The sequence below is a fragment of the Fistularia commersonii genome, chromosome 29 (genome assembly GCF_037954325.1).
Source record: "Fistularia commersonii isolate RoL2024-O1a breed Wild chromosome 29, RoL_Fcom_v1.0, whole genome shotgun sequence".
NCBI lineage: Eukaryota > Metazoa > Chordata > Actinopteri > Syngnathiformes > Fistulariidae > Fistularia > Fistularia commersonii.
Window position 1 is genome coordinate 553,065 of NC_141312.1, and position 26,691 is coordinate 579,755.

General features: G+C 49.5%; 3 protein-coding genes across 7 annotated transcripts; 2 read left to right on the plus strand and 1 right to left on the minus strand.

The window, feature by feature from the left end:
* Nucleotides 1-5,942: 5,942 nt before the first annotated feature.
* Nucleotides 5,943-10,488, plus strand: slc25a15b (solute carrier family 25 member 15b). 2 transcript variants are annotated; one of them, XM_086176952.1, is made up of 7 exons: nt 5,943-6,176; nt 6,672-6,779; nt 8,174-8,432; nt 8,827-8,964; nt 9,036-9,211; nt 9,770-9,928; nt 10,008-10,488. In XM_086176952.1, the coding sequence occupies exons 2-7, from the start codon at nt 6,725-6,727 to the stop codon at nt 10,127-10,129; spliced, it is 909 nt and encodes a 302-aa protein (XP_086033078.1). In that variant the 5' UTR covers nt 5,943-6,176; nt 6,672-6,724; the 3' UTR covers nt 10,130-10,488. The 2 variants fall into 2 exon arrangements, with proteins under 2 accessions (XP_086033078.1, XP_086033079.1); XM_086176953.1 differs by having other exon boundaries at nt 5,959-6,047.
* Nucleotides 10,485-25,478, minus strand: LOC147216528 (transmembrane 4 L6 family member 1-like). 4 transcript variants are annotated; one of them, XM_086176956.1, is made up of 5 exons: nt 25,227-25,466; nt 25,025-25,090; nt 11,773-11,906; nt 10,802-10,985; nt 10,485-10,729 (listed from the first exon to the last, which is right to left on the minus strand). In XM_086176956.1, exons 1-5 carry the CDS (start codon nt 25,461-25,463, stop codon nt 10,721-10,723), a joined length of 630 nt encoding a protein of 209 aa, XP_086033082.1. In that variant the 5' UTR covers nt 25,464-25,466; the 3' UTR covers nt 10,485-10,720. The 4 variants fall into 4 exon arrangements, with proteins under 4 accessions (XP_086033082.1, XP_086033080.1, XP_086033083.1 ...); XM_086176954.1 differs by lacking the exons at nt 25,025-25,090; nt 25,227-25,466 and adding exons at nt 12,239-12,304; nt 12,441-13,636; XM_086176955.1 differs by lacking the exons at nt 10,485-10,729; nt 10,802-10,985; nt 11,773-11,906 and adding exons at nt 22,489-22,903; nt 23,598-23,781; nt 24,547-24,692 and having other exon boundaries at nt 25,227-25,478.
* Nucleotides 14,782-22,480, plus strand: LOC147216529 (mannose-P-dolichol utilization defect 1 protein-like). Its single transcript, XM_086176959.1, has 8 exons — nt 14,782-14,955; nt 15,128-15,193; nt 15,557-15,689; nt 19,662-19,747; nt 20,684-20,799; nt 21,233-21,343; nt 21,422-21,576; nt 22,175-22,480. Exons 1-7 carry the CDS (start codon nt 14,865-14,867, stop codon nt 21,539-21,541), a joined length of 723 nt encoding a protein of 240 aa, XP_086033085.1. The 5' UTR covers nt 14,782-14,864; the 3' UTR covers nt 21,542-21,576; nt 22,175-22,480.
* Nucleotides 25,479-26,691: the final 1,213 nt, after the last annotated feature.

Here is a 26,691-nt window from a genome sequence, read left to right on the forward strand (position 1 = left end):
CCGGGCTGGGGGCCGGGGGGCGGGGGCCGGGGGCCGGGGGCCGGGTCGGGGCCGGATCAGGGGCCGGATCAGGGGCCAGGGTCGGGTCGGGGGCCGGGTCTTCCCTGAGTTTTCAGGAAGGAAGAAGAATTCCAGCCAAGACGAACATTTTTTCCAAGCCGTGTTTCTGTCGGTGTTGGCCGGTGACCCGGTGACCCGGTGACCCGGTGACCCCCGGGCCGGTTCCGAGTCCAGAACCCCGGAGGAGCGTTCGGCCGGTCCGCCACCGTGCACCCAATCAGGAGGGGGCCGGGCGTCGTCGCGGAGACGAACTCAGACTCCGGCAGTGTGAATACAGGGTACGAGTCCGGAGGCTCCCAGGCTTCTCCAACGGGTCGCTTCACGGAGATGGAGGGATGATGGACGGAGAGATGGAGGGATGATGGACGGAGAGATGGAGGGATGATGGACGGAGAGATGGAGGGATGATGGACGGAGAGATGGAGGGATGATGGACGGAGAGAAAAATGGTTTCTTAGCAAATCTGTCAAAGAATGTTGTATTACGATGGGTTTCAGAACCACAGCTGGTCCTCGGCCAATCATCTGCCTCCATCCAACCCAGCACACTTCCTGTCCTCTTCCCTTCCATCCAGAATGCTCCACTCTGGTCTTCCTCCAGATCTCCTCCAACCTCAGCCTCCTTCTACCCAGATCTTCTCCATCCCTCCTCCGTCCGCGTCCAAACCATCTCCACCTCCACGTTTTCTCCAGAACATCTCCCGGGTGCCGTCCCTCTGCCGGACGCCTCCCTGATCCTCCACATCTCCACCTCTGCTGCCTCCGATCTTCTCCTCAGTGTCTCCAAACCAGACCTCCGTCTCCTCCACCTCTCCTCACCTGCCCCCCCTCCTCCGGTCCGATCCGTTCATTCCGGCTTTATTTTGAAAATCCGTCTCAGTTTTCATGGGAACCAACGGGCGAGACGATCCATTTGAAAGACTCGAAGGACTTCCAGAGAAATTGGACAAAACACACTGTTGACTCAAATCCTAGAAGAATATATATGTATATATATGTGTATATATACATATATATACGTGAATGATCTCTGTATGTATGTATCTTCTGGGGAAGTTCATGTTCCTGGTTTTGCCTCGACATTGAAACCAAACAAGCTGCTGTTTCATGACTTCTGGTGAACTTGTGTGGGGAAAAAGCGGGGGTGGGGGGTTCCTGGGGGCTCCTGGGGGCTCCTGGGGGCTCCTGGGGGGTCCTGGGGTTCCTGGGGTGGGGGTCCCCTTTTTTAATCCCATTGTTGTTGTTCCTTCCTGTAATTGGGGATTAGAGCTCCCTGAGCCGAGGAGCCCCGTAATCTGCGGGCCGGGCAGACGGGGCGGACGGTTTACGGGAGATTTGGGGGTCTGGCTCGCCGCGCTGCCGGTCTGGGGGTCCAGGGGTCCGGGGGTCTCGGGGTCGGGGGTCTCGGGGTTCGGAGGGAAAGGATACTGTGCGTACAATCAGGACCGCCGGGAGCCTTGTGTGTATTTTAAAGCTGTTGATACGACTTTGATAAAATGTAAAGTGTACAAAGACCCGGAGCTGCTGGAGCTGCTGGAGCTGCTGGAGCTGCTGGAGCTGCTGGAGCTGCTGGAGCTGCTGGAGCTGCTGGAGCTGCTGGAGCTGCTGGGCCTGGACAGGACGGCCCGTCCACGGCAGAGGATTTAAAAGCAGAATATTGATGATTCTTGTCTGTGATGTAGACAACGTCAATGTTTGTTTTTTTTTATATATAAAATGCAAAGCGATACAGAAAAGGCTGCCGTGTGTGTTACTGGTCGGCGGCGGTGACGGTCTAGACCGCCGTAAGCCGCCGCCCCCCTTCCTGAGGATAAGGGGTTTAATCCTGCGGGGGGACAGATGGCGGAGGGGTTCCTCCGGGCCCAACATCACCTCCGCCCACGCTGGAAACACGCTGGACACACGCTGGAAACATGTTTGTCCCATGATTCTGTCATTTCAAACCTGAAAACATTTATCCGGTTCTGCTCCGGGATGATTTCAGGATCATTTGGGCAGATTTTCAGCTGGTTTCTTACAGGATTTCACATGAAATCTCCATATTTAGCTGATTTCAAGCAACTTCTTGCAAAGTAGCTTTTAATTATAATCAGCTGATCTTTTCAATGAAACATTTCAATATTTTGGAGATTATTTGCAGGATTTTCATGTCAGCCTTAAAGTTCAGCTGATTTCTTAAAGGATTGCACATAAAATTTCAATATTTGCGTGATTTCCTGCAGGATTTTGGGTAAAATTCCAATATTCATTGACGTTGCGCCATTGCGAGAATGAGAAAATCATTAAAATGACATTTGTCCGTCAAACAGAGGGAACTACTCTGTAAACCGTTGTTATCTAAAAGCAGGTGAGAAGGACAAACAGAGCAGAAACTCAAAGTGTATGTGTGCGCATACGTGTGTGTGTGTGTGTGTGTGTGTGTGTGTGTGTGTGTAGAGTAAACACATTCTTATCTTTAAGTTTGGCTGAAAAGAACGGCGTCAGCATCAAGCGTCGACCTTTGCCACGTGTGTGTGGAGCCGCCGTGATGGAGGGGCGCAGGTCGTGACCTTTCACCCGCTTTTAACGGGTATGGATGTGGATGGGATTAGGCTCCGCCCCCTCCCAGCCCAAAGGTCGCCGGCTAACCGCGAGCGAGAGGACGAATGCTCGGAAGTGTCCGTACAAGTGACGGTTTGGAATGATGGAGATTGAATGAATCTGAGTGAGGAGAAGGTCTCCGTCCGATACGACCTTACGGTCGAACGTGTCGATCAAAAGATGTCGGGTGACGCTGTGACGGCGGCGGGACGTCTTCCATATTTATTGCGGGTGATTTTGTGTGATATTTGAAGTGGTTTGATGTGTTGTCACTTCTCAAAAACGGTGCTGGGTTTCTTAACAGATGCATGAGACTTGGTCATCTTTTAAAAACAAGCGAGCTGAACTGCAAACCCGGTATGGAAGTGATTCGACGGACAGGGATGTCAAGATGGATGATTTTTAGATCTGGGGTATAAAAAATAAACATTTTGATCTCTCAAAAAGGTATTCCCACATTAAATCCAGTAGACCTTATCTTCTATATTTGCTTGATATCCAGAGAGAGTCCCTGATGACTAGAGTGCAACGAAAGCCTAAAACGTGCAAAACAAAATATTTTAATATTGCAGAATGGGGTTTACTTAACCAGTATCAACAGTAGTTGCAAAAACAAAGAATGCACACAAAAACAGCTGAATAAATCACCTATTAACTGTACAAAAATATTAATTTAGCATGTGAAAATGATTCTAGTCATGAAAATAATGTTGTCTTGACTGTGAACAGTTTTATGTAACACCATTAAATGATCAGCAGGAGGCGCTAAATATTGATATTTAAAAACAAAACAAAAAAAAAAAACTACAAACCGGAAGTAGCGTGAGGGGGGGGGGGTGCGTTCACCAGAGATCTTACACAGAGAGATGAAGAGTGTGGCGTATTTTATTTTGCATTACGCAACACCCCATTGTTTCTTCGTATCCAAATCTAACAAATAGTGAACGGAGTTCTTTTAAAACCCCGAAAACATGGATCAGAATCAAAAACAAGAGTTGAGTACAAATGAGAGCCTTGCAGGAGCCACAGTCTCCTTCTCCTTTGGTCTTTCCCCTTCAGGTGTCGCCACAGCGATTCAACCTTCTCCATCTCACCCTATTCTCTGGATCCTCCTCTCTCACACCAACTACCTTCATATCTTCTCTCACGACGTCCATAAATCTTCTCTCTGGTCTTCCTCCAGACCTCTTGCCTGGCAGCTCCAATTCCAGCATCCATCAACCAATATATTCTCTATCCCTCCTCTGTCCATGACCCGACCATCTCCGTCTGGCTTCTCTGACCTTCTCTCCAAAACATCTACCATGTGCTGTTCCTCTGATGGACTCATTCCTGATCCTCTCCATCCTGGTCACTCCCAAAGAGAACCTCAACATCTTCATCTCTGCAACCTCTAGTTCTGCCTGCTGTCTTTTGGTCATTGGAACAGTTTCTAGTCCAAACATCATCTCTGGTCTCACCACTGTCTTGTACACCTTTCCTTTTATTCTGGCTGATGTTCTTCTATCTCTTGGTACCCCTGACACTTTTCTCCACCCATTCCAACCTGCTTGGACCGTCTCTTCACCTCTTTTCCACACTATCCTACGCTCTGGACTGTTGACCCCAAGTACCTGAAATCCTCCAGCTTCTTGATCTCCACTCCCTGTAGCCTCACCGCTCCACACGAGTTCCTCTCATTCACACACATATATTCTGTCTTGCTGCGACTAACGTTTATCCCTCTCCTTTCCAGAGCATACCTCCACCTCTCTAGATGTTCCTCAACCTGTTCTCTGCCCTCACTACAGATCACAATGTTGTTTGCAATCATGGTCCATGGAGATTCCTGTCTAACCTCATCTGTCAGCCTGTCCATCACCATTGCAAACAAGAAGGAGCTCAGAGCTGATCCCTGATGGAGTCCCACCTCCACCTTGAACTTCTCTGTTACCCCTGCAGCACACCGTACCAGTGTCTCACAGCGAGCATACATGTCCTGCACCAGTCTAACATACCTCTCTGCCACTCCAGACTTCCTCATACAATACCAGAGCTCCTCTCTTGGCACCCTGTCATATGCTTTTTCTAGGTCTACAAAAACACAAACCAGCTCCCTCTGGCCTTCTCTGTACTTTTCTATTAGCATTCTCAACGCAAATACTGCATCTGTAGTACTCTTTCTAGGCATGAAGCCATACTGCTGTTCACAAATGCTGACTTCTGCTCTCAGTCTAGTTTCCACTACTCTTTCCCATAACTTCATTGTATGGCTCATCAACTTTATCCCTCTATAGTTGCCACAATTCTGCACATCCCTCTAACTTCATTTTTAACAATCTCTGCTACTTTGTGGTCTACCCTTGCCTCCATTCATTTTCCACATTCATCAGCTCTCTCATCTCTGGGAATATTCTGCATCACTTCATCCAACTCATTCCAGAACTTCTCCTTCTCTTCAAACTTACATCCCACCTGTGGTTCATAGCCACTAACAACATTGAGCATCACATCTTCAATTTCCAGTTTCAGACTCATAAGTCTATCTGACATTCTTTTCACCTCCAGAACGTTCCTTACGAACTCCTCCTTCAAGATAACTCCTACTCCATTTCTCTTCTTGTCAGTACCATAATAGTACAACTTAAAGCTGCTCCTAAGCTTCTAGCCTTACTACCTTTCCACCTGGTCTCCTGGACACACAGTATCTCCACCTTCCTTCTCTGCATCATGTCCACCAACTCTCTACCTTTTCCTGTCATCGTCCTGATATTCAAAGTTCCTCCTCTCAGTCTCAGACTCTTTCCTTTCCTCTTCTCTCTCTGCTTTCAAACACACCTTCCTCCTCTTCTTCTGTGACCTACAGTAGCCCAGTTTCCATTGGTTTCCTGTAGGTCATCGGCACCGATGGCGGTGGTTGTGACCCGGGCCTCCACCGATCCGGTTTGATCTGGTTATTATGTTTGATTTGCATGTTTGACCATGTTTGACCAACCCTCTGTATTTATCCAGGCTTGGGACGGTTCAGGGAGCCGTTCAGAGGCTGGAAGCTGCATCGAGCAGGAGCCAAAATACAGAAGGAACAGGTTATCTCAATGCGGTGCAAATATGTTGTTGTTTGTTTCATTGTCTGGACCGCCGTTGCTTCCCCTTCGAGGGATGGAGTTGGAGGAGTTCCTCCTGCAGAACCCTGAGCCTCCGGCCAGAGGAACCAGACTCTGAATTCCCAACAGAGTGAGACATCTTCTTCTCGTCCCATCTCCGGAGTCACGCAACGACCTCTCTCTCCTCCTCCTCCTCCTCCTCCTCTTCCTCCTCTTTCTCCTCCTCCTCTTTCTCGTCCTCCTCCCCTCGTTATCACCGATGTCCGTCCCATCCATCGAGCCGAGCCGAGGAGCGGCCGGACAGACGCGGCGGAGGAGATAAGAGGTGCTAAACATGCGGAGCGTTAGCACGGCACGACGTTAGCCTCAAGCTAGCAGCAGCAGCAGCCGCACACAAACTGATGCTCTCCTCTTTATCTTCTTCCTCTTCTTCCTCCTCATCTGCTCCCCGAAGGTATGTGGGACCCCTGAAACCCCCTTTTCACCCCCGCAGGAATCGCTTTTCCTTTTTTTCTGCCAGAAACCGGGTACTTGTGACTTTCCCGGATGATGCTAACTGTAGCTTGCATCACCGCCGACATGTTTGTAGTTCCTTGTGGTCCCTTGTAGTCCTTTTGGACGACCTTCTCCTGCGTGTCCACCTGTCCTCTGCGAAACAACAGCTTCTTCCTGTCAGATGCAATGGATGTAAACTCAGTCAGCACGGGGAGAGTTTGAAGTTTGCTCTGCAGTTTTCAGCCTTTCAATCCCAGAATTTGAGATTCCTCCTCGTTTATTTGACAGTTTTTAAGATCTGAAAGCTGTAAATAGCTGCTGTCCCCGCGCAACGCTTTGTAATTTGTCAGTATATGTTGAACGCATCTCATGTTCTCCTCTTCAGGATTCTTGTCTTAAAAATGATACAGTTTGATTTAAAACCCTGGCGATGACCTTGTGACTTGTTTTAAAGTTTCCTCCAGGCATCGTCGACGGAGAGGAACCTGCTGAGGGCGTCCAGCCGCCATGGCTCCTCACCCGCTGGTGCAGGCCTTCATTGACCTCTCAGCCGGAGCCATAGGTAACTCATCACGCTGGAAACGGCCCAGCCGTGCACGGAAAAGCAATGTTGCGACATGCAGTGCAGTCCTTGCAAGAATAGTCGTTTATCTATTTTTCATTTCACTTTATTTTCCCGACTGGAATGGTTTTCCCCTCATCCATTGATGTTCTCTTATAACCTTTGAATTGGTTATTATTGTGTTTTCACCGAAGAAGTTACACAAACATTTTTCACCATTTGTAGTATGATTTTACCGTTGCCCTTTTTCATACAGTTTATACATGAATACATTGACATGCAAAATAATGGCGGAATTAAAAAAACTGCTTTTGTTGACTTAACTCTTATTCTGATTCAAATATTTAGAAGGAGAAAATAAATATTTATTCTTTTAAAAAGTCACGTGAGCGACGACATGGCCTGAAGACGCCCGGTTCTGTCCGACAGACTCGGTCCAGCCTTTAAGTTTGGACCGTCAAGTTCAGCAAAGAGGAATATGTTTATGAGAGATGAGAACAACTTTATTTATCCCGAAGGAAATTGTTGTGCCAGAGTTTCAAGTAAAAAAAAAACATAACAGTATGAGATAATAGTAGAAAGGAGGAAGAATAAGAAATACAATGAAATATGAATTGTCTAACTGTTAACTGTAACTACAAAGATTGAAGACTCCAGAAGAAGTAAATAGACAAATAGAAGTAGAGAATTTAGGAAAAAGAGACACTAAGGTGAAGAGAAACTCTGGCAGGCAGCCGCCCGAGACGGCGCCGGAAGTGTATGAAACGTATTAATTCGTAAGATCTCCGGAGCTCATCAGACTGGTTTTAATTTAACCGGGTCATTAACAGCTAACCGCTTCATGCATATCACTGCCGATCCACACGCAAAGCTGGGAAAGTCGGGATCCGCATACTGCATCGAATACTGGAATGAAGAACTTCAATGAATTTGCTCTAATTTTTTGTCATTAGCTGTTTGGTGGGATGAGGTTTGTCTGATTCCCGTCGCTTCGGTCCGACGGGGTCGGCGAGGTCTTCGGACGAAACACACACGCACATGCACACACACACGCGGTGTCTTGCAGATGTGTTCTTCTACGTCCTGACTCTTGACCTTTCGTCCCGCCGCTTTGGCCACGTAAACATGTTTTCTAGAGGTTTTGCAGCTGCGCCTTGCGCCTGGCGGAGGGAAGCCCCCGCCGCTCTTCATCTCCTCTTTCCCCCCGGAGGAGGTGGGACTCTGACCTCCGCCGCCGCCGCCGGGTCGATTCCTCTGCGGGGACGGCGGCGCGTTTTGCTGACCGGGGTGTTTTTCCGCCTGGTTTCCCTCTGTGTTTGCTCGCCGTTTGTTTGCTCAATTAGCGAACGCTCTGTTTCCGCCGCTAACCCCCCCCCTCTCCTCGCTCCGCCCAGGAGGGGCCGCCTGCGTCTTCAGCGGGCAGCCCTTGGACACGGCCAAGGTGAAGATGCAGACCTTCCCGACGCTCTACCGGGGCTTCATCCACTGCGTCACGTCCACCTACCGGCAGGTGGGCGTCCGCGGCCTCTACCAGGGCACCACGCCGGCGCTGATGGCCAACATCGCGGAGAACTCGGTGCTCTTCATGAGCTACGGCTTCTGCCAGCAGCTCATCCGCTTCACGGCCGGACTGCAGCGGGACGCGGCGCTGAGGTAGCGGAAGAGGTCGTCCGAGCTTGTTTGAGCCAGATTTAGTTTCGCCATCCTGTTTTTTTTTTTTTTTTTTTAAAAACCTCATGTTTCCAAATCCCGCCCGGTTCAGCCGGAGTTCAGATGTTCCTGTGTCGGCCACCGGGGGGAGCCGCTCCGAACGGGCGCTCCCCGCCCTGAGCCGTCCTTGTTGCCATAGCAACGACAATTAGCCCGCGCCCTTTCGGGAAAAACGGGATCGAAAGCGGCCCTCTCTGTTGCTATGGTAACCAGGCGTCGCACACAAAGATCCGCCGCGAGGGAAACCTTCGGGAAAAGCCGATGCGAACGTTCATAAGAGCGGAATGAAGGTCCTGGCGTGAGATGAAGGTCTGCCGTTCCTCCTCTCCCCGCTCAGTGACGTGCAGAAGGCCTGCGCGGGCTCGGTGGCGTCCATCTTCTCCTCGCTCGTCCTCTGTCCCACCGAGCTGGTCAAGTGTCGGCTGCAGGCCATGTACGAGATGGAGGCCTCCGGAAAGATCTCCGGCGGTCAGAAGTGAGCGTCTCGCATGGTTCCCGGGGTTTTCCGGGGATCTGCCGTTTGTAACTCTGGCCGTCTGCCCGCAGCTCGGTGTGGTCGGTGGTGAGGTCCATCCTGAGGAACGAGGGGCCGCAGGGCTTCTTCCAGGGTTTGACCACCACCATCGCCAGGGAGGTCCCAGGATACTTCTGCTTCTTCGGAGCCTACGAGCTCTGCCGCAGCGCCTTCGCCGACTACATGCAGTGCGGCAAAGAACAGATCGGTAAACGTCTGCAGGCGGAGGAGCAGGAGGCCTCGGGGGTGGAAGCTCTTTAGATCTTTTCATCCGTTTCTTTCTCCAAACTTCTAGCACACGGCCTTCAGAGCACGTCCTGATCGCCACGTGTTTGGACTTCGTCTTCTTCTCCTTCCGATGGCTGCTCCCTTCAGGGGCGTCAGCCAATCATCTGCATCCATCTAACCCTCTCCTGTTTCCCTCCCTCCATCAACCTCCCCTCTGGTCTCCTTCCAGACGTCCTGCCCAGCAGCTCCAGCATCAGCATCCTTCTACCCAGATCTTCTCCATGCCTCCTCTGTCCATCTCAGTGTGTCTTTATCTCCAGAACCTGTTCCCTGATCCTCTCCGTCCTCCTCCCTCCCGTAGAGGAAGCTCTGCATCTCCACCTCTGCGTCCTGTCTTCTTCTCAGTGTCTCCAAACCAGACCTTTTAGCTGCCGTTCCCTCCACCTTCTCTACCTTTCCCTCTGGCCGATGCTCAGACGTGTTCCTCCAGCCGCTCCAACCTTCTGGCTGAGGTTGTTCCTCCTCCTGTGCGTTGCAGGCGTGGCCGCCATCGTTCTGAGCGGCGGCGTGGGCGGCGCCTGCCTGTGGCTGGTGGTCTACCCCATGGACTGCGTCAAGTCGCGGATCCAGGTGATGTCCATGACGGGGAAACAGGCCGGGTTCTTCAAGACCTTCATGACCATCGCGCGGGCCGAAGGTAGGAGGTCTGGGCTTCTTCTGCGAGGACGCCGCGGTCGTCCGTCTGACCGCGGGCTCTGCTGTCGCCTGGCGTTTAGGCGTGAGGGCGCTCTACTCGGGCCTGACCCCCACCATGGTCCGCACCTTCCCCGCCAACGGCGCGCTGTTCCTGGGCTACGAGGCCAGCCGCAAGCTGATGATGAGCCAGGTGGACGGCTGAGGAGCTCCTGCCGGGAGATCTTCACCTCGACGCTTCCGGCGAGAAGCTGCCAAACTCCAACCGATGTTTACTTTTTAATCCAGATTTATTAATTTATATTTTGTAGATGTTGCGGCACTCCAGGACGACACACACACACACACACACACACACGCACAGGTGTTGTCATGGCTACCTCAGCAAAGATGGAAAGCACACCTGAAACACTCCGGGACACTTTTTGGCCAGTCTGGCTTTCAGTCTTCTCAACCCACAAACTGATTTTTTCCCAGAAGATGTGAAGGTTTTCAAAGCGGCCGCGTCGACGGGTCTCGGGGTTCCCGTCGTCCGGACGGCAATAAACGTGACGCAGAAGCAAAGCGGTCCTTGTCTTTAATTTGAATTCTTTTACAGACTCAGATTCAAGCAAGCCAAGTATTTACAAGAGGCGGCGTGATGCGGCTCCGGCGGAATTTGAATTTGCTGATAAATTGAAAGAGGCTTCTGTGCTGTGTGAAGTCAGAGCACAAAATGCAAAGGTGGACTCTGGTGCTGCGGTGAAGCTGTCTGCACGCTGGTTTCCAGCAGAGGTGTGGACCTTCTCCCGGGACCTCACAGCACCTGCAAGCAGAAGGACCCAGATGCTCAGGGAGGATCCGGAAGGGCCGGTCTCGGCCCGGAGGTCCGACTCACCTCCTTGTTGCAGGTTCCGCACAGACAGCCGATGAAGCCGTTGATCATCTGGACGGCCAACAGAACCATCTGCAGGAAGCTGGTGAACAGCAGGATGGAGAAGAGGCTGGTGTTGAAGGCCACGATGCTCTTGGGCTCCGTGCATGTGGACCAATTGCCGGGATGCTTCAGGTATTCCCACTGACTGCGCAGACACAGCAGATACACAATATCTTCACTGCATATTTGAAAATAAACAACAAATTCCTCGTTCTTCTTGCACATATAAAGTGCTGCCCACTTGCATTGCACTCATCCTGACATCTGCACTTTGTCAGTTTCACACCAAGATGCACTCAATGTCTTATTCCACTGTTCGTATTCACATCGACCATCATATTTATAATAATGTTTACACTCTTCCTATCAGCGCTTATCCAGATGCGCTGCGGACAGCAAAGCAGTTATTTCACTGTGCAGGGAAACAGGTTTCTACACTGTACGTGTGACAATAAACACTGTTTAATCTTCAATCTTGAAGAGATGGCAGTTCAGCGTGACACAAAAAACTTGGCCTGTTCTCTCCTGGACCTGCCATGATTATTCTCTGCTTTCAAGCTCGTTTCTATTAGATTTCTCTTTAAAAACCCATTGAAGCCCCTTTTTAATGTGCATCGGTGGAAGAGATGGTTTATTTTTCTTTTTGTGGCCCTTCAGCCCCGCAGAGGGAAGGACCTGGTGATGTAATGCTCCGCTTGGCCACAGGATGGCGCCAAACACCACTGATCCACTGCTAAGAGTAAAAGTTTACTGCACTTCTTATTCCTTTGCGTGCTTCACAGGACTCCCCTTCATTAATGTTAATATTTATAACTTTTAGGATGAATTTTAACCCTAATCCAACTGATAACTGTGTTGCAGACAGCCATCCTGGACTGTCTGACCCCTCCGTCTCCCAGGGAAGGTGAGGCGTCTCCATGACGAAGGGTCACCTTTTCTCAAACGGTGTCTCCCAGATGTAGTGGTCTTTGCAGAGGGGTCCTCTCTTCAGCCCGATCGCTGCCACGAAGAAGCTGTAGAGGGCGCCGACCAGCCCCACCACTGATAGGATGATGGACAGGAACATCTGCGGAGGCGAGAGCGGCGGTCGGAGCAGGAGTTCAGCTCATGTCGACCTCCATATTCACGACGAGGAACGCGAACGTCGCCTCAGTTTGACGCCAACGGAAACAGACGCTCTTAATCCTGCACAGAAGGACTGAATCCGCAGCCCCTAAGGGTCAGGAACCGGTCCCGGTCTTGGTGCTCGTCCTGCCTCCTGGATCCGTGCACGGTCCACGGAAGACTACTTTGCAGCCATGGTTTTGAGCGAAGGCGGACACGGGACTTCACGATTCTCGTTTAAAGTGATTCTACTGGAGAAAAAAGGCTCGTTTGGAGGGGGCGTATCCAACTCACCCCGACTCGGTTGCTGCAGTGGCCGCTGGTCCCGGTCATGTGGATGTAAAGGGCTGAAACCAGAACCTGTAGGTGAAGGAGTTGGAGCTTTGGGTCCAAAAGCGTCTTAAGTTTGAGCCGCCCTTCACCCCTGAAGTCTACGCCGAACCCAGGTTTTAAAATCCAAAGCGGAGCGCGATCACGGGAGCGTGAACCGACTCACCAGCAGGCCTCCTCCGATGAGTCCTCCCAGGTACTTCACCTCGTCCGTAATGTGTCCGTCCTTGACGTACTTGACGTCGGCGGCGGGGAAGAACAGCACGGCGTTGCAGACTATGGAGACGAGGGCCAGCGCGTACAGCCCGATGGCCATGCAGCTGGAGCACTTTGCGGTGCACATGATGCCCGAATGCGCGGCTTCCTCTTTTGTCTCGGACCTGCGCCTCCGGCTCGTCACCACGGTGGAAGTGTTCTGGCCGCGGCGCCGCCAACAACACACTGGAAGTGATGCTGGCAGTGGGGGGGGCGATAACGCAGGCAAACAAACTAGAAGGGCCGAAGGGGCCGGAGGGGCGGATGCTATTTCGCTGTGACGCTGTGACGCTGTGACGCTGTGACGCATTCCACAAGAACTCAGAAAGACAAAGCCCGTGTGTGTGTGTGTGTTTATACACTGCAAAACACGCATTGTTTTAAACAATCAATCAAATACATCCTTTATTTCGGTCGTGATCGGTCACGTCGGAACAGCGTTTCCAAGTATCTCCTGGCTCGGGTTCCTCGTCCTCCTCCATTCAGGGCCCGACGTTCTCCTCCGCTCTGACACCCGTGAGGAGGCAGGAATGGCGCTCGGTCCCGCCGGTGTTTGCACTGTGAACCCTGATTAGAAGCGGCGCTGGACTTTGGCCCGGCGAGCGGCGCAAGGACGAGCCGTTATCGAGCTTCTCCCGCCTTTCGTGAGGACTCCCGCCTCCGCCGTGAACCATCCTTAGTGCTGCTGGACGAGGGTTCCACCGTTGCGCCGCGGTTCGCGATAAGGCTGAGACAGGAAGAGGATGTCGGATGTTCGCCTCGGCTACAACCGCTGCCCTCCACGTCAGATGAGAGATGCAGATCTTCTCTGCCAGGGGAAGTGGACGCGTGAAACCACAACGAAACCATCTGAAAGCTGTGAGAAAGCAGTTCTTGTCAGACGCTTCCCTGCGAGAGGCCGATGTCTCACCATCCCTCCGTCCGAAGCTCCTGCAGGGAGGAACCCTGAGGAACCCCACGCAGGAGAACATGGAGAATCCAACCCTTCTGGCGGCGAGGGGGCGGAGCTAACCTCTGCACCGCCGTGCTGCCGCCATTTGTGCGCTCGCTATATTTACAAATGCAGAAGAAACACAGAAACCACGTCCGGTTTCTTTTGTTCACCGTCTGAGGCCTTCAGCTCCATCTGAGGACGTACTGGAGCACAGCTCTGGTCCAAACCAGGTTCTCAGCATCAATAAAGACCTTTGTTTCTCAGAAAAGCGACTCCTGGTATCTCTGTGGACATTTCAAGTTCTGCTTGCTGTCCAGTTCCTCCCTGCTCTCCACGGCCACCAGGAACTCAGCGTGATGTCGCGCAACCGCAAAGATGCAAACTCATCACCTTGGTTTGAGAGCGCCAGTCGGAGAGAGGATGAGGCCTCAGAGGGAACCCAGAACCCAGAACCAAGAGCCCATCTTCTCTGGTATCTCGGGCTCCAAGTCCAACTCTTTCCGACCTGCGGGCGAAGCCGGGGTCGGTTCTGCTCCTGGACCTCAGGAGGTCCTCCGGCTCTCAGGTGACCTCGTGTCCACAACGAAGAAGACGGCTTCTTCACAAAGCCGTCGTCGATTCTCCGTCACAATGAGTTCTTTTCCTAATCGCATCCGATCGGCTGACATTCCGGACGTTGCCGCAGATTGTGGCCGTGGAACACTGAGCCTGTGTGCGAGGACGTTCTGTTGGCGGACGCGCAAACTAAAATCAGACATAAAACCTCTTCCACGTTAGAAAACCCTTGTTTTCCAACACATCGGTGCGTATCTCCTCCCTGCAGACCTGCTGCCTCCAGCATCTTCCCGCTCCGCGCTGCCCTGCAGGAACTCCAACGGCGTGGGAAAGTCTTTGCAACGCTCTTGCGTGAATAGAACCGCAGTTACGGTGCGGATCCGCGGCGGGTACCGTAAGACACCGAGCAAAGCGCGGGGCAGGTCATGTACGCGCTCAGCGCTCCCGTGGAAAAACCATGGAAACACGACATTTTCACGGATTCGTGACCCTCCGGTTCGCTTCCTCGCCCCGCCAGCACGTCTGCTCACCCCGGAGGAACCGGAAACATTTACAATGTGCATCTCATAACTGATTAAATAACAATTAAAAAAAGAGGAATTTTATCAGACGCGGTGGAAAAACATCCGGATACACCGAGTTTATTTCCGGAACGCCCGGGTTTCTGATGACAAACGTGTGTTTTTTTGTTTTTTTAAGAGACCAAATAACAGCGATTGGGTACGTGGCTGATTGTTCTACTTCCGGACTACAAAAACCTCTCGCGATCGTGTTTAAAAGTCTTGCGGGGCTCCGGGGCCCCGCCCGCCCCTCCGTCCCGCACGGCAGCCCCGCACAGCAGCCGCCATGGCCGCGCCTCCGCTGCACGAATCCCTGCTCACTCTTCTCATGCCCAAATTTTGCTACGAGGAGCTTTTCGTCAAACTCCACCTGGAAGGTGAGACCAGCACACACACACACGGCGAGTGTGTGTGTGTGTGTGTGTGTGTGTGTGTGTGCGGGGCTTGCACACACACACTCGCGAACGTCGAAAGTGTGTTTCAAAGTGCAACACACTCTTTATTTGTTAGTACTACAGTTTTCTCCCCCCCCCCCCCCCCCCCCTGCAGTGGCCTGTCTCGGTGAGGCCATCAGAAGATCTGCTGGCCTCCTGACCTTCCTGGACACCTTCCTGGGTGAGACCCGGCCTTTCCTTCTCCACGCTGGTCTTCACATCTGAACATCTGAACATCTAAACGCCGCACCAGCGCGTCCGGTAGCCGCCGATGGAAGACGTCGAGGGTCACGTTGGTCCAAACACTCCCTGCTTCCAGCACATCGCAGGAGTTCTTCTCATTGTCCAGCGCTGCGATGGCCAAACAGAAGGAGCCCGTCAATAATTAACCCGCAATGTTTTTATCACGAAGGCAAACAGAAGTTATCGATCCCTCTGTGTCCGTCCCAGGGGAGGGAGGTCACCTCAGGACGTTTAACGCCGATCCAAACGTTCCTTCCGGCGGTCCAATGCCCTCTTCTTCTTCTTCTTCTTCTCCCTGCAGCCCAGCTGCTGCAGCTGCTGAAGGTCCTGCGAGGAGGCGACGCCTCGGGCCTGAGTCCACCTGCCGTCCTGCTGCAGCTTTACTCCTCCTCGTGTGCGGTCATCTACATCGTGGCCGGAGGATTCCCCTTCCCGTAGGTGTCCGTCCACCAACACGCTTCCAGTGCGCTCGGTATGTTCGCAATGCGCGCAGGAGCTCGGCCAGAACCTTCCGGATCCTTCTGGGGTTGATCTTCTGTGGGCGGTCTTTTGCCTGGATCAGGAGAGCCAGAGGGGTGTGAGGGTGGAGAAGGACAAGGAGCTATCACCTCTAACACCAGGAGCAGGAACAGCTAGATGCAAATAGCTGAAGGGATGCAATAATAACTTGAAGTGAAGATCTGAGGTTACCATATGTTGGGGGACACTGAACCCCTAACGGCTCCCCTGGCAGCCTGCTGCTCATGGTTCATCCATGATGGGTTCAATGAACAAATTTCCCCAGGAGGGATTAATAAAGCATAAATTCTTCTTCTTTCCCTTCAGGGTCTCCACAGTTAATCCACCTTCTCCATCCAACCCAATTCTCTGGATCCTCCTCTCTCACACCAACTACTTTCATATCCTCTCTCACTACGTCCATAAACCTTCTCTTTGGTCCAGTTCCAGCATCCGTCTACCAATATATTCTCTATCCCTCCTCTGTTCATGACCATCTCAGTCTGGCTTCTCTGACCTTCTCTCCAGAACATCTAACATGTGCTGTTCCTCTGATAGACTCATTCCTGATCCTCTCCATCCTGGTCACTCCCAAAGAGAACTTTGGCATCTACATCTCTACAACCTCCACCTCTGCCTCCTGTCTTTTCTTCATTGTAAGTGTTTCTAGTCCAAACATCATCTCTGGTCTCACCACTGTCTTGTACACCTTTCCTTTCAGTATGGCAGATGTTCTTCTATCACATAGTACCCCTGACACTTTTCTCCATCCATTCCAACCTGCTTGAACCCGTCTCTTCACCTCTTTTCCACACTCTCCTACGCTCTGGACTGTTGACCCTGAGTACCTGAAATCCTCCACCTTCTTGATCTCCACTCCCTGTAGCCTCACCGTTCCACCAGAGTTCCTTTCATTCACACACATATATTCTGTCTTGCTGCAACTACCTTTCATTCCTCTCCTTTCCAGAGCATACCTCCACCTCTCTAGATGTTCCTCTACCTGTTGTCTGCGCTCACTACAGATCACAATGTCGTCTGCAAACATCATGGTTCATGGAGATTCCTGTCTAACCTCATCTGTCAGCCTGTCCATCACCACTGCAAATAAGAAGGGGCTCAGAGCTGATCCCTGATGGAGTCCCACCTCCACCTTGAACTTCTCTGTTACCCCTGCAGCACACCGTACCAGTGTCTCACAGCTAGCATACATGTCCTGCACCAGTCTAACATACCTCTCTGCCACTCCAGACTTCCTCATACAATACCAGAGCTCCTCTCTTTGCACCCTGTCATATGCTTTTTCTAGGTCTACAAAAACACAAACCAGCTCCCTCTGGCCTTCTCTGTACTTTTCTATTAGCATTCTCAACGCAAATACTGCATCTGTAGTACTCTTCCTAGGCATGAAGCCATACTGCTGTTCACAAATGCTGACCTCTGCTCTCAGTCTAGTTTCCACTACTCTTTCCCATAACTTCATTGTATGGCTCATCAACTTTATCCCTCTGTAGTTGCCACAATTCTGCACATCCCCTTTATTCTTAAAAATAGGCACCATCACACGTCGTCTCCATTCTTCAGGCATCTTCTCACTCTCTAAGATCCTGTTGAATAATCGAGTCAGAAAATCTACCGCTGCCTCTCCTAGACACTTCCACACCTCCACAGGTATATCATCAGGACCAACTGCTTTTCCACTCTTCATCCTCTTCAATGCCTTCCTCACTTCACTTTTATTAATTTTTGCTACTTTGTGGTCTACAATAATCGCCTCTTCTACCCTTGCCTCTCTTTCATTTTCCACATTCATCAGCTCTTCAAAGTACTCTTTCTATCTTCCCATCACTCTTCCAGCATCTGTCAATACATTTCCCTCTCTATCCTTAATCACCTGTTGTACATCCTTTCCATCTTTATCTCTCTGTTTCGCCAACCTGTATAGATCATTCTCACCCTCCTTACTATCCAACTGAGCATACAAGTCATCATATGTCCTTTGTTTTGCCTTTGCTACCTCTATCTTTACCATTTGCCGCATCTCCCTGAACTCCTGTCTGTTCTCTTCAGTCCTCTCAGTATCCCACTTCTTCTTCGCTAACCGCTTTCTCTGTATACACTCCTGCACTTCCTCATTCCACCACCAAGTCTCCTTATCTACTTTCCTTCCAGATGACACACCAAGTACTCTTCTACCTGTCTCCCTGATAACACTAGCTGTAGTTGTCCAATCATCTGGAAGCTCTCCCTGACCACCCAGACCCTTTCTCAACTCCTCCCTGAAAACCATGCAACACTCCTCCCTTTTCAGCTTCCACCACTTTGTCCTCTGCTCTGCCTTTGTCCTCTTCATCTTCCTTGTCACCAGAGTCATCCTACAGACCACCATCCTATGCTGTCTGGCTACACTCTCACCTACAACTACTTTGCAGTCACTGATCTCTTTCAGGTTACCTCGTCTATACAAGATGTAGTCTACCTGCGTGCTCCTACCTCCGCTCTTATAAGTTACCCTATGTTCCTGTTTTTTCTGGAAAAAGGTGTTCACTACAGCCATTTCCATCCTTTTTGCAAAATCTACCACCATCTGTCCCTCGGCATTCCTATCCTGGATACCAAATCTGCCCATCACTTCTTCATCCCCTCTATTGCCTTCACCAACATGTCCATTGAAGTCTGCACCAATGACCACTCTCTCATTTCTGGGGATATTCTGCATCACTTCATCCAACTCATTCCAGAACTTCTCCATCTCCTCTAACTCATATGTGGCATAGCCACTAACAACATTGAGCATCACACCCTCAATTTCCAGTTTCAGACTCATAAGTCTGACATTCTTTTCACCTCTAGGACGTTCCTAACAAACTCCTCCTTCAAGATAACTCCTACTCCATTTCTCTTCTTGTCAGTACCATAATAGTACAACTTAAAGCTGCTCCTAAGCTTCTAGCCTTACTACCTTTCCACCTGGTCTCCTGGACACACAGTATATCCACCTTCCTTCTCTGCTTCATGTCCACCAACTCTTTACCTTTTCTTGTCATAGTCCTGATATTCAAAGTTCCTCCTCTCAGTCCCAGACTCTTGCCTTTCCTCTTCTCTCTCTGCTTCTGAACCCACCTTCCTCCTCCTTCTTTGACCTCCAGTAGCTCAGTTTTATGCTGCAGTGGGTTTGCCGAAACACTTTCATTTGTCCACTGTGACGGTGATGGCCGACGGTAATTCCCCTATAAAACTCCGTAAATGACTCGTATCCTTGTTAAGCTAGAAGTCACAGTACCAGGCTGGGTGTGTGAGTGGTTCGGGGCGCCGATCACCCGGCCGTGGAGGCCGATCCGATGCCAGTGGTTTCAAAAATGTTCGTCAAATACGGAGCGAAAGTTGACACCTGCTGATTTTGATTGATTCACTGCAATACAAACTCGTGCGCACAACAAACAAGCGTACAAGAAAGTGGTTCGCAAAAACAGCGCATTGACAGAACTGATGTTCCGCATTATTGATATCTGTGGATGCATCGTACATTCTACTCTTTCATCACTGCCACCGTTGGATTGCAAATCAAACTGAAACGCTTCCTGCTTTCTAACTTGTCTCTTCTGTTCCGCCATGTTTGCAAACCTGTGGTTGTTTTTTTTCGTGATTTTCTTTTTTCATTGGCCGAGCAGCCTTGCTGGACAGTGGCTTCCCAAGAAGTGCAAGACAATCAGAAGGAAGTTTCAAGCACCGCCCATGTTCTATCCCATTTAGAACATTTCCTGCGGGCCAATTAAAAGTGGACTGTGGGCCACAGTTGGCCCGCGGACCGTAGTTTGGACACCCCAGTTGTAGCCGATGAATGAATGAATGAATGAATGAATGAATGAATGAATGAATGAATGTCTGCTGTGGCTCCTGCTCTGCAGAGCCTGGGCTGATCGCTTCCTCGTGCTGGTCCAGACGGCGGCCATTGTCTATCTCATCCTGCACCATCGTGGTGAATCCCTCAAAGGTCAGCGTGCACACACACACACACACACACACACACATCCGTGCACATTTAAAAACATGTTAAAAAGAATTAAAAATTAAATTAGATATTGATAAATACTAATAAAAATGTAAAGAACTTCAAAAATTAAAGAATTTCCCCAATGCAAATCAATACAGCAAATCTTATCTTAAAAACTGACAGATCATCATATGAGAGATTTTTGTTCATATTTTGAATTTTTGAAACAATAACTGACGCTATCAGCATCAGTGGCTCCAAAATTTTATATATATATATATATATATATATATATATATTTACATATGTATATTATAATTGGAAATACAGTTTCCTACTATTATTTATTATTGTTATGTTTTACTTGAAACTCTGGCACAACAATTTCCTTCGGGATAAATGAAGTCATTCTTATTCTTATTCCTAAACTGCGTAAAACAATTCAGGAATGGAAATGAAATCCTGTAAAACACACTTAATAGATCCAAAAAGTTATTTAGAAATAATATTATTCATAAATCTAAAACTGCTTGCAAACAGCGTATTGCATGCATGATTTTATTCATTTTATTCTTGATTTCAAAGGAAATGGGCTGATGTAGGCATGATAGGCCACATAAGCTGGAGTTGCAGCCGACATCTTTTCAGAGCAGATAACCATGTTTTGAGGAGTTTTAGATGAATTACCATTTATTTAAATCTTATGTGTAATAATCGTGCTGTATTTGTGCATCGTTTCAATGAACAAGTTGAGAAGACTGAAATATTCTCATTAACTCTACTTGCATTTATTTGCCCTCTCATTTCATTTGTTGCATTTCCTGATATGAATATTTTGCAAGCGCTCCGTGTCCGGGGGCGGCGGCGTTCGGCGTGCACGGAGGTTCTTCCGGTTGTGCGTCTCACCTGCTGCTGTTGTGGGTTTTGTGCGTGCAGGACTGCTGTTCCTGCTGGCCTACAGCGGCTCCATGTTCCTCCTGGGCTCCTGTGCGACCCCAGCGGTGGGCCGGGCCGTGGAGTCCTCCAGTTTACCAGCTTTAGTCGCCAGCAAGGTAGCGGCTCGCTAAGCGTCCTCTCGTGATCACTCCCTTTGCCACAGAATGGCGCCACCTACTGGACGGAATTTAGACAAGCGGCTTTTGAAGAGGTGTTGCGATGGGGATTTATGACATTGGACGGAGGTGATGAACAAATATGAATATGATAATAATTTCCAGCTTTTCGTGGCAGAATAATCATACAATGCGTGAAGAATCCTATTCAATAACTGGGATTCCTTCCCGATGTTGGTTCCCGACATATCAGGACTATAGAATCCCGTTTGAACCAAAATTATCGGATCCTTTTTCGTCCAGATCACTTTCTCCACCTGATTAGTAACATCTGGATGCAGACTCCTCCCCCGGGTCGTCCTCCACCTTCCACCTGGGTAGATTTGAACTCTGCGTTTATTTTCCGACGACCCGCTGAATGTATTTCTCGCAGGTTCTCCAGGCTGGTACCAACTTCTCCAACGGCCACACAGGCCGGCTGTCGGCGCCGTCGGTGCTCCTGTCGTGTTTGGCCTCCCTGGGACTCGCCTTTGTCTCGCTGCAGGTGAGCGAATATGCATAAATCACAAGCCAAGAGGTTCATATTTATGGTTTGTATTGATGTGCGAGGTTATTTTTGCAGGATGGGGGAGGTTCTCTTGTTCTCTTGTTCCACGTGGCGTCAGCCTTTTCCAGCTGCGTCCTCCTGGCTCAGGTCCTCTGCTACCCCAGCAGAGCCGCCGCCAAGCAGAAGAGCCAGTAGAGACGGCGGCCGGGATCCGCTCGCAATGTATTCGGGTAAGGATGCTTTATTTTAATAATGTTCCCTTTGCAGTTTTTCAAAGTGGGAGTTATGAGATGGCAGTTTATATGACAGGACCTGGGGGTGGATGTTAGTCGTGGTCCTGGTGAGAGGTCACCATGCTGACAAGTCGGGTTGGAAAGAAGAAGGGCAGAATCGGGATTAAGATGTTTTTGGAGCAGTATTTTTATGTGAGTCCGGTGGATGCTTATATCAAGAATGTTTTTACTCTATTGAGTATTTTCTCTTTTTTCTAATTCAAGCCAAAAACTAACCTGCAAAGAGAATATTCAATGTTAAATGTTAAAAAGAAAAAATGGTTTTGCTATTTGTCTCTTATTTATTTTTGGAACGTCCGAAACACTTCTTGTATTCTCATTTTTTTTTCTTATAGCCTCAAATGTTTTAGCATATCTAGGTGATATTTTTGTAATTGTAAACACTCCAACTTTCAGTAATTTTCCCACTTTTTGAACATTTAAAGGAGTCTTTCTTGCTGGCTTTACGGCAGGGGTTTCAGTTTTCTTTTCATTCTGAGCTCGGTGTCCTGGTGGTGCAGCAGTGTGTATTTTTAAACTCTTTGTCCGTCTGCAGGAAACCCAAAAGAGCACAAAAGCCGAGACTCCTTCCCCTTCACCATCTGCCGTGAAAACGCAAACGTGTGTGTTGTGATACAAACACCTGCTGCTGGCTGTTTGAGGCTCAGGTCTCCAGCTGCAGACCAGGACCCCCTGAAGCTCGAGGGTGAGCTTCATGTCCAGGGAACGACACAACACACAACTGTCATCACACATTTTTAGTCACGGAACAGCTGTTTTTTTTTTTATCACCCACACCAATTATTCATTTAAGATGGTCCTTTATTTGCAAGGGTAGAACTTAATAACAGACATAAATGCGCATGCATGTACAAACGATGTCTGTAAATATTACAACTATGCATGTGCAAAGTATTGATTACCGTGACCAAAGTATACAGGAAATGAATCTACGATATTGATTGCAGAGACTGCAATATGCAGAAGACCCTTTCATGTGTGGATGTTTATGTGCAAGAATACAGACTATATTGGTAATAAAAGCAGAATGTAATACTCTGTGTGGAAATACTGCTTTTACTTGTTACAACCCGATTAAAAAGTACTTCATTTGGAAAAACTTCATGGAGAGGTTTTGATTTGAGGAAAGTTTGTTTTCCTCTTTTTCTCCTCGGTTTCAGTTCTTTCTTCTGTCCAGTTTGTTGCACCACGAAAAACAAGTGCAGGAAATAAACCTCCAGTTACGGCAGCAGCATTGCATCTTTTTCTCCCACAATCATGGCAACTGAAAAGATACGGGTATAAACTATTATTGTATGCTTTAAAATGTATCGTTATATATCGATGGCTATTTACTGGTCGATGCAAGAATAAAAAGTATATTATGCTGTAAAATTTAAGGCACAATAAAGGCACAATATGTTGAATAAAATGTGAAAATTAAAGCATCATATACCCATGAAGTTGATCATGATTAACTGGTTGATACATATATAAACAAATATATTATGCTATAAACTTTATAGGTAATATGGTGTAAATTAAAGAAATAAAATAAAATAATATACACATTGCATCGATCATGATCGACAGGTCTGTACATATATAAAAAAAGATAATATGGTGTATAATTTAAGGCACAATATATTTAAAAAAAAAAGTAAAAGAATAGTATAATACACCCATAGGTGACAAGATCTACTGGTTGATGCATAAGTATGTCATAAAATTTAAGGCTCAATTTATATTGGAAGCAGTTTAAATATTATAGCACCATATATCCATGAAGTTGATACAAGAAAATTATAAGAAAATTATAAGAAAATTATGCCATTAAATTGAAGGCACAATATATTTGAAAAAATTAGAGCATAATATATCCATCAAGTTGATTGGGATCTACAGGTTGATACATATCTAAACAAGGACATTATATTGTAAAATTTAAGGCACAATAGAGGCCCGGAGGTCCGACTCACTTCCTTGTTGCAGGTTCCGCACAGACAGCCGATGAAGCCGTTGATCATCTGGACGGCCAACAGAACCATCTGCAGGAAGCTGGTGAACAGCAGGACGGAGAAGAGGCTGGTGTTGAAGGCCACGATGCTCTTGGGCTCCGTGCATTTGGACCACTCGTCGGGATGCTTCAGGTATTCCCACTGACTGCGCAGACACAGCAGATACACAATATCTTTACTGCATATTTGAAAATAAACAACAAACTCCTCGTTCTTCTTGCACATATAAAGTGCTGCCCACTTGCATTGCACTCATCCTGACATCTGCACTTTGTCAGTTTCACACCAAGATGCACTCAATGTCTTATTCCACTGTTCGTATTCACATCGACCATCATATTTATAATAATCTTATCCAGATGCGCTGCGGACAGCAAAGCAGTTATTTCACTGTGCAGGGAAACAGGTTTCTACACTGTACGTGTGACAATAAACACTTTTTAATCTTCAATCTTGAAGAGATGGCAGTTCAACGTGACACAAAAAACTTGGCCTGTTCTCTCCTGGAGCTGCCATGATTATTCTCTGCTTTCAAGCTCGTTTCTATTAGATTTCTCTTTAAAAACCCATTGAAGCCCCTTTTTAATGTCCATCGGTGGAAAAGATGGTTTATTTTTCTTTTTGTGGCCCTTCAGCCCCGCAGAGGGAAGGACCTGGTGATGTAATGCTCCGCTTGGCCACAGGATGGCGCCAAACACCACTGATCCACTGCTAAGATTAAAAGTTTACTGCACTTCTTATTCCTTTGCGTGCTTCACAGGACTCCCCTTCATTAATGTTAATATTTATAACTTTTAGGATGAATTTTAACCCTAATCCAACTCATAACTGTGTTGCAGACAGCCATCCTGGACTGTCTGACCCCTCCGTCTCCCAGGGAAGGTGAGGCGTCTCCATGACGAAGGGTCACCTTTTCTCAAACGGTGTCTTCCAGATGTTGAGGTCTTTGCAGAGGGGTCCTCTCTTCAGCCCGATCGCTGCCACGAAGAAGCTGTAGAGGGCGCCGACCAGCCCCACCACTGATGGATGGATGGATAGGATGATGGACAGGAACATCTGCGGAGGCGAGAGCGGCGGTCGGAGCAGGAGTTCAGCTCATGTCGACCTCCATATTCACGACGAGGAACGCGAACGTCGCCTCAGTTTGACGCCAACGGAAACAGACGCTCTTAATCCTGCACAGAAGGACTGAATCCGCAGCCCCTAAGGGTCAGGAACCGGTCCCGGTCCTGGTGCTCGTCCTGCCTCCTGGATCCGTGCACGGTCCACGGAAGACTACTTTGCATTCATGGTTTTGAGCGAAGGCGGACACGGGACTTCACGATTCTCGTTTAAAGTGATTCTACTGGAGAAAAAAGGCCCGTTTGGAGGGGGCGTATCCGACTCACCCCGATTCGGTTGCTGTAGCGGCCGCTGGTCCCGGTCATGTGGATGTAAAGGGCTGAAACCAGAACCTGTGGGCGAAGGAGTTGGAGCTTTGGGTCCAAAAGCGTCTTAAGTTTGAGCCGCCCTTCACCCCTGAAGTCTACGCCGAACCCAGGTTTTAAAATCCAAAGCGGAGCGCGATCACGGGAGCGTGAACCGACTCACCAGCAGGCCTCCTCCGATGAGTCCTCCCAGGTACTTCACCTCGTCCGTAATGTGTCCGTCCTTGACGTACTTGACGTCGGCGGCGGGGAAGAACAGCACGGCGTTGCAGACTATGGAGACGAGGGCCAGCGCGTACAGCCCGATGGCCATGCAGCTGGAGCACTTTGCGGTGCACATGATGCCCGAATGCGCGGCTTCCTCTTTTGTCTCGGACCTGCGGCTCCGGCTCGTCACCATGGTGGAAGTGTTCTGGCCGCGGCGCCGCCAACAACACACTGGAAGTGATGCTGGCAGTGGGGGGGGCGATAACGCAGGCAAACAAACTAGAAGGGCCGAAGGGGCCGGAGGGGCGGATGCTATTTCGCTGTGACGCTGTGACGCTGTGACGCATTCCACAAGAACTCAGAAAGACAAAGCCCGTGTGTGTGTGTGTGTTGATACACTGCAAAACACGCATTGTTTTAAACAATCAATCAAATACATCCTTTATTTCGGTCGTGATCGGTCACGTCGGAACAGCGTTTCCAAGTATCTCCTGGCTCGGGTTCCTCGTCCTCCTCCATTCAGGGCCCGACGTTCTCCTCCGCTCTGACACCCGTGAGGAGGCAGGAATGGCGCTCGGTCCCGCCGGTGTTTGCACTGTGAACCCTGATTAGAAGCGGCGCTGGACTTTGGCCCGGCGAGCGGCGCAAGGACGAGCCGTTATCGAGCTTCTCCCGCCTTTCGTGAGGACTCCCGCCTCCGCCGTGAACCATCCTTAGTGCTGCTGGACGAGGGTTCCACCGTTGCGCCGCGGTTCGCGATAAGGCTGAGACAGGAAGAGGATGTCGGATGTTCGCCTCGGCTACAACCGCTGCCCTCCACGTCAGATGAGAGATGCAGATCTTCTCTGCCAGGGGAAGTGGACGCGTGAAACCACAATGAAACCATCTGAAAGCTGTGAGAAAGCAGTTCTTGTCAGACGCTTCCCTGCGAGAGGCCGATATCTCACCATCCCTCCGTCCGAAGCTCCTGCAGGGAGGAACCCTGAGGAACCCCACGCAGGAGAACATGGAGAATCCGACCCTTCTGGCGGCGAGGGGGCGGAGCTAACCTCTGCACCGCCGTGCTGCCGCCATTTGTGCGCTCGCTATATTTACAAATGCAGAAGAAACACAGAAACCACGTCCGGTTTCTTGTGTTCACCGTCTGAGGCCTTCAGCTCCATCTGAGGACGTACTGGAGCACAGCTCTGGTCCAAACTAGGTTCTCAGCATCAATAAAGACCTTTGTTTCTCAGAAAAGCGACTCCTGGTATCTCTGTGGACATTTCAAGTTCTGCTTGCTGTCCAGTTCCTCCCTGCTCTCCACGGCCACCAGGAACTCAGCGTGATGTCGCGCAACCGCAAAGATGCAAACTCATCACCTCGGTTTGAGAGCGACAGTCGGAGAGAGGATGAGGCCTCAGAGGGAACCCAGAACCCAG

Bases quoted from the DNA above. Each gene is read 5' to 3' on its own strand.
- slc25a15b (XM_086176952.1), top strand. From the start codon at position 6,725: ATGGCTCCTCACCCGCTGGTGCAGGCCTTCATTGACCTCTCAGCCGGA. The intron at 6,780-8,173 runs GTAACTCATCAC...CGCTCCGCCCAG, and splicing joins CCTCTCAGCCGGAGCCATAG to GAGGGGCCGCCTGCGTCTTC. The intron at 9,212-9,769 runs GTAAACGTCTGC...TGTGCGTTGCAG, and splicing joins GTGCGGCAAAGAACAGATCG to GCGTGGCCGCCATCGTTCTG.
- LOC147216529 (XM_086176959.1), top strand. From the start codon at position 14,865: ATGGCCGCGCCTCCGCTGCACGAATCCCTGCTCACTCTTCTCATGCCC. The intron at 14,956-15,127 runs GTGAGACCAGCA...CCCCCCCTGCAG, and splicing joins CGTCAAACTCCACCTGGAAG to TGGCCTGTCTCGGTGAGGCC. The intron at 15,690-19,661 runs GTAGGTGTCCGT...CCTGCTCTGCAG, and splicing joins GCCGGAGGATTCCCCTTCCC to AGCCTGGGCTGATCGCTTCC.
- LOC147216528 (XM_086176954.1), bottom strand. From the start codon at position 12,905: ATGCGTGTTTTGCAGTGTATAAACACACACACACACACGGGCTTTGTC. The intron at 12,305-12,440 runs GTGAGTCGGTTC...CTTCACCTACAG, and splicing joins TCATCGGAGGAGGCCTGCTG to GTTCTGGTTTCAGCCCTTTA. The intron at 10,986-11,772 runs GTGACCCTTCGT...GTGTCTGCGCAG, and splicing joins GAGACACCGTTTGAGAAAAG to TCAGTGGGAATACCTGAAGC.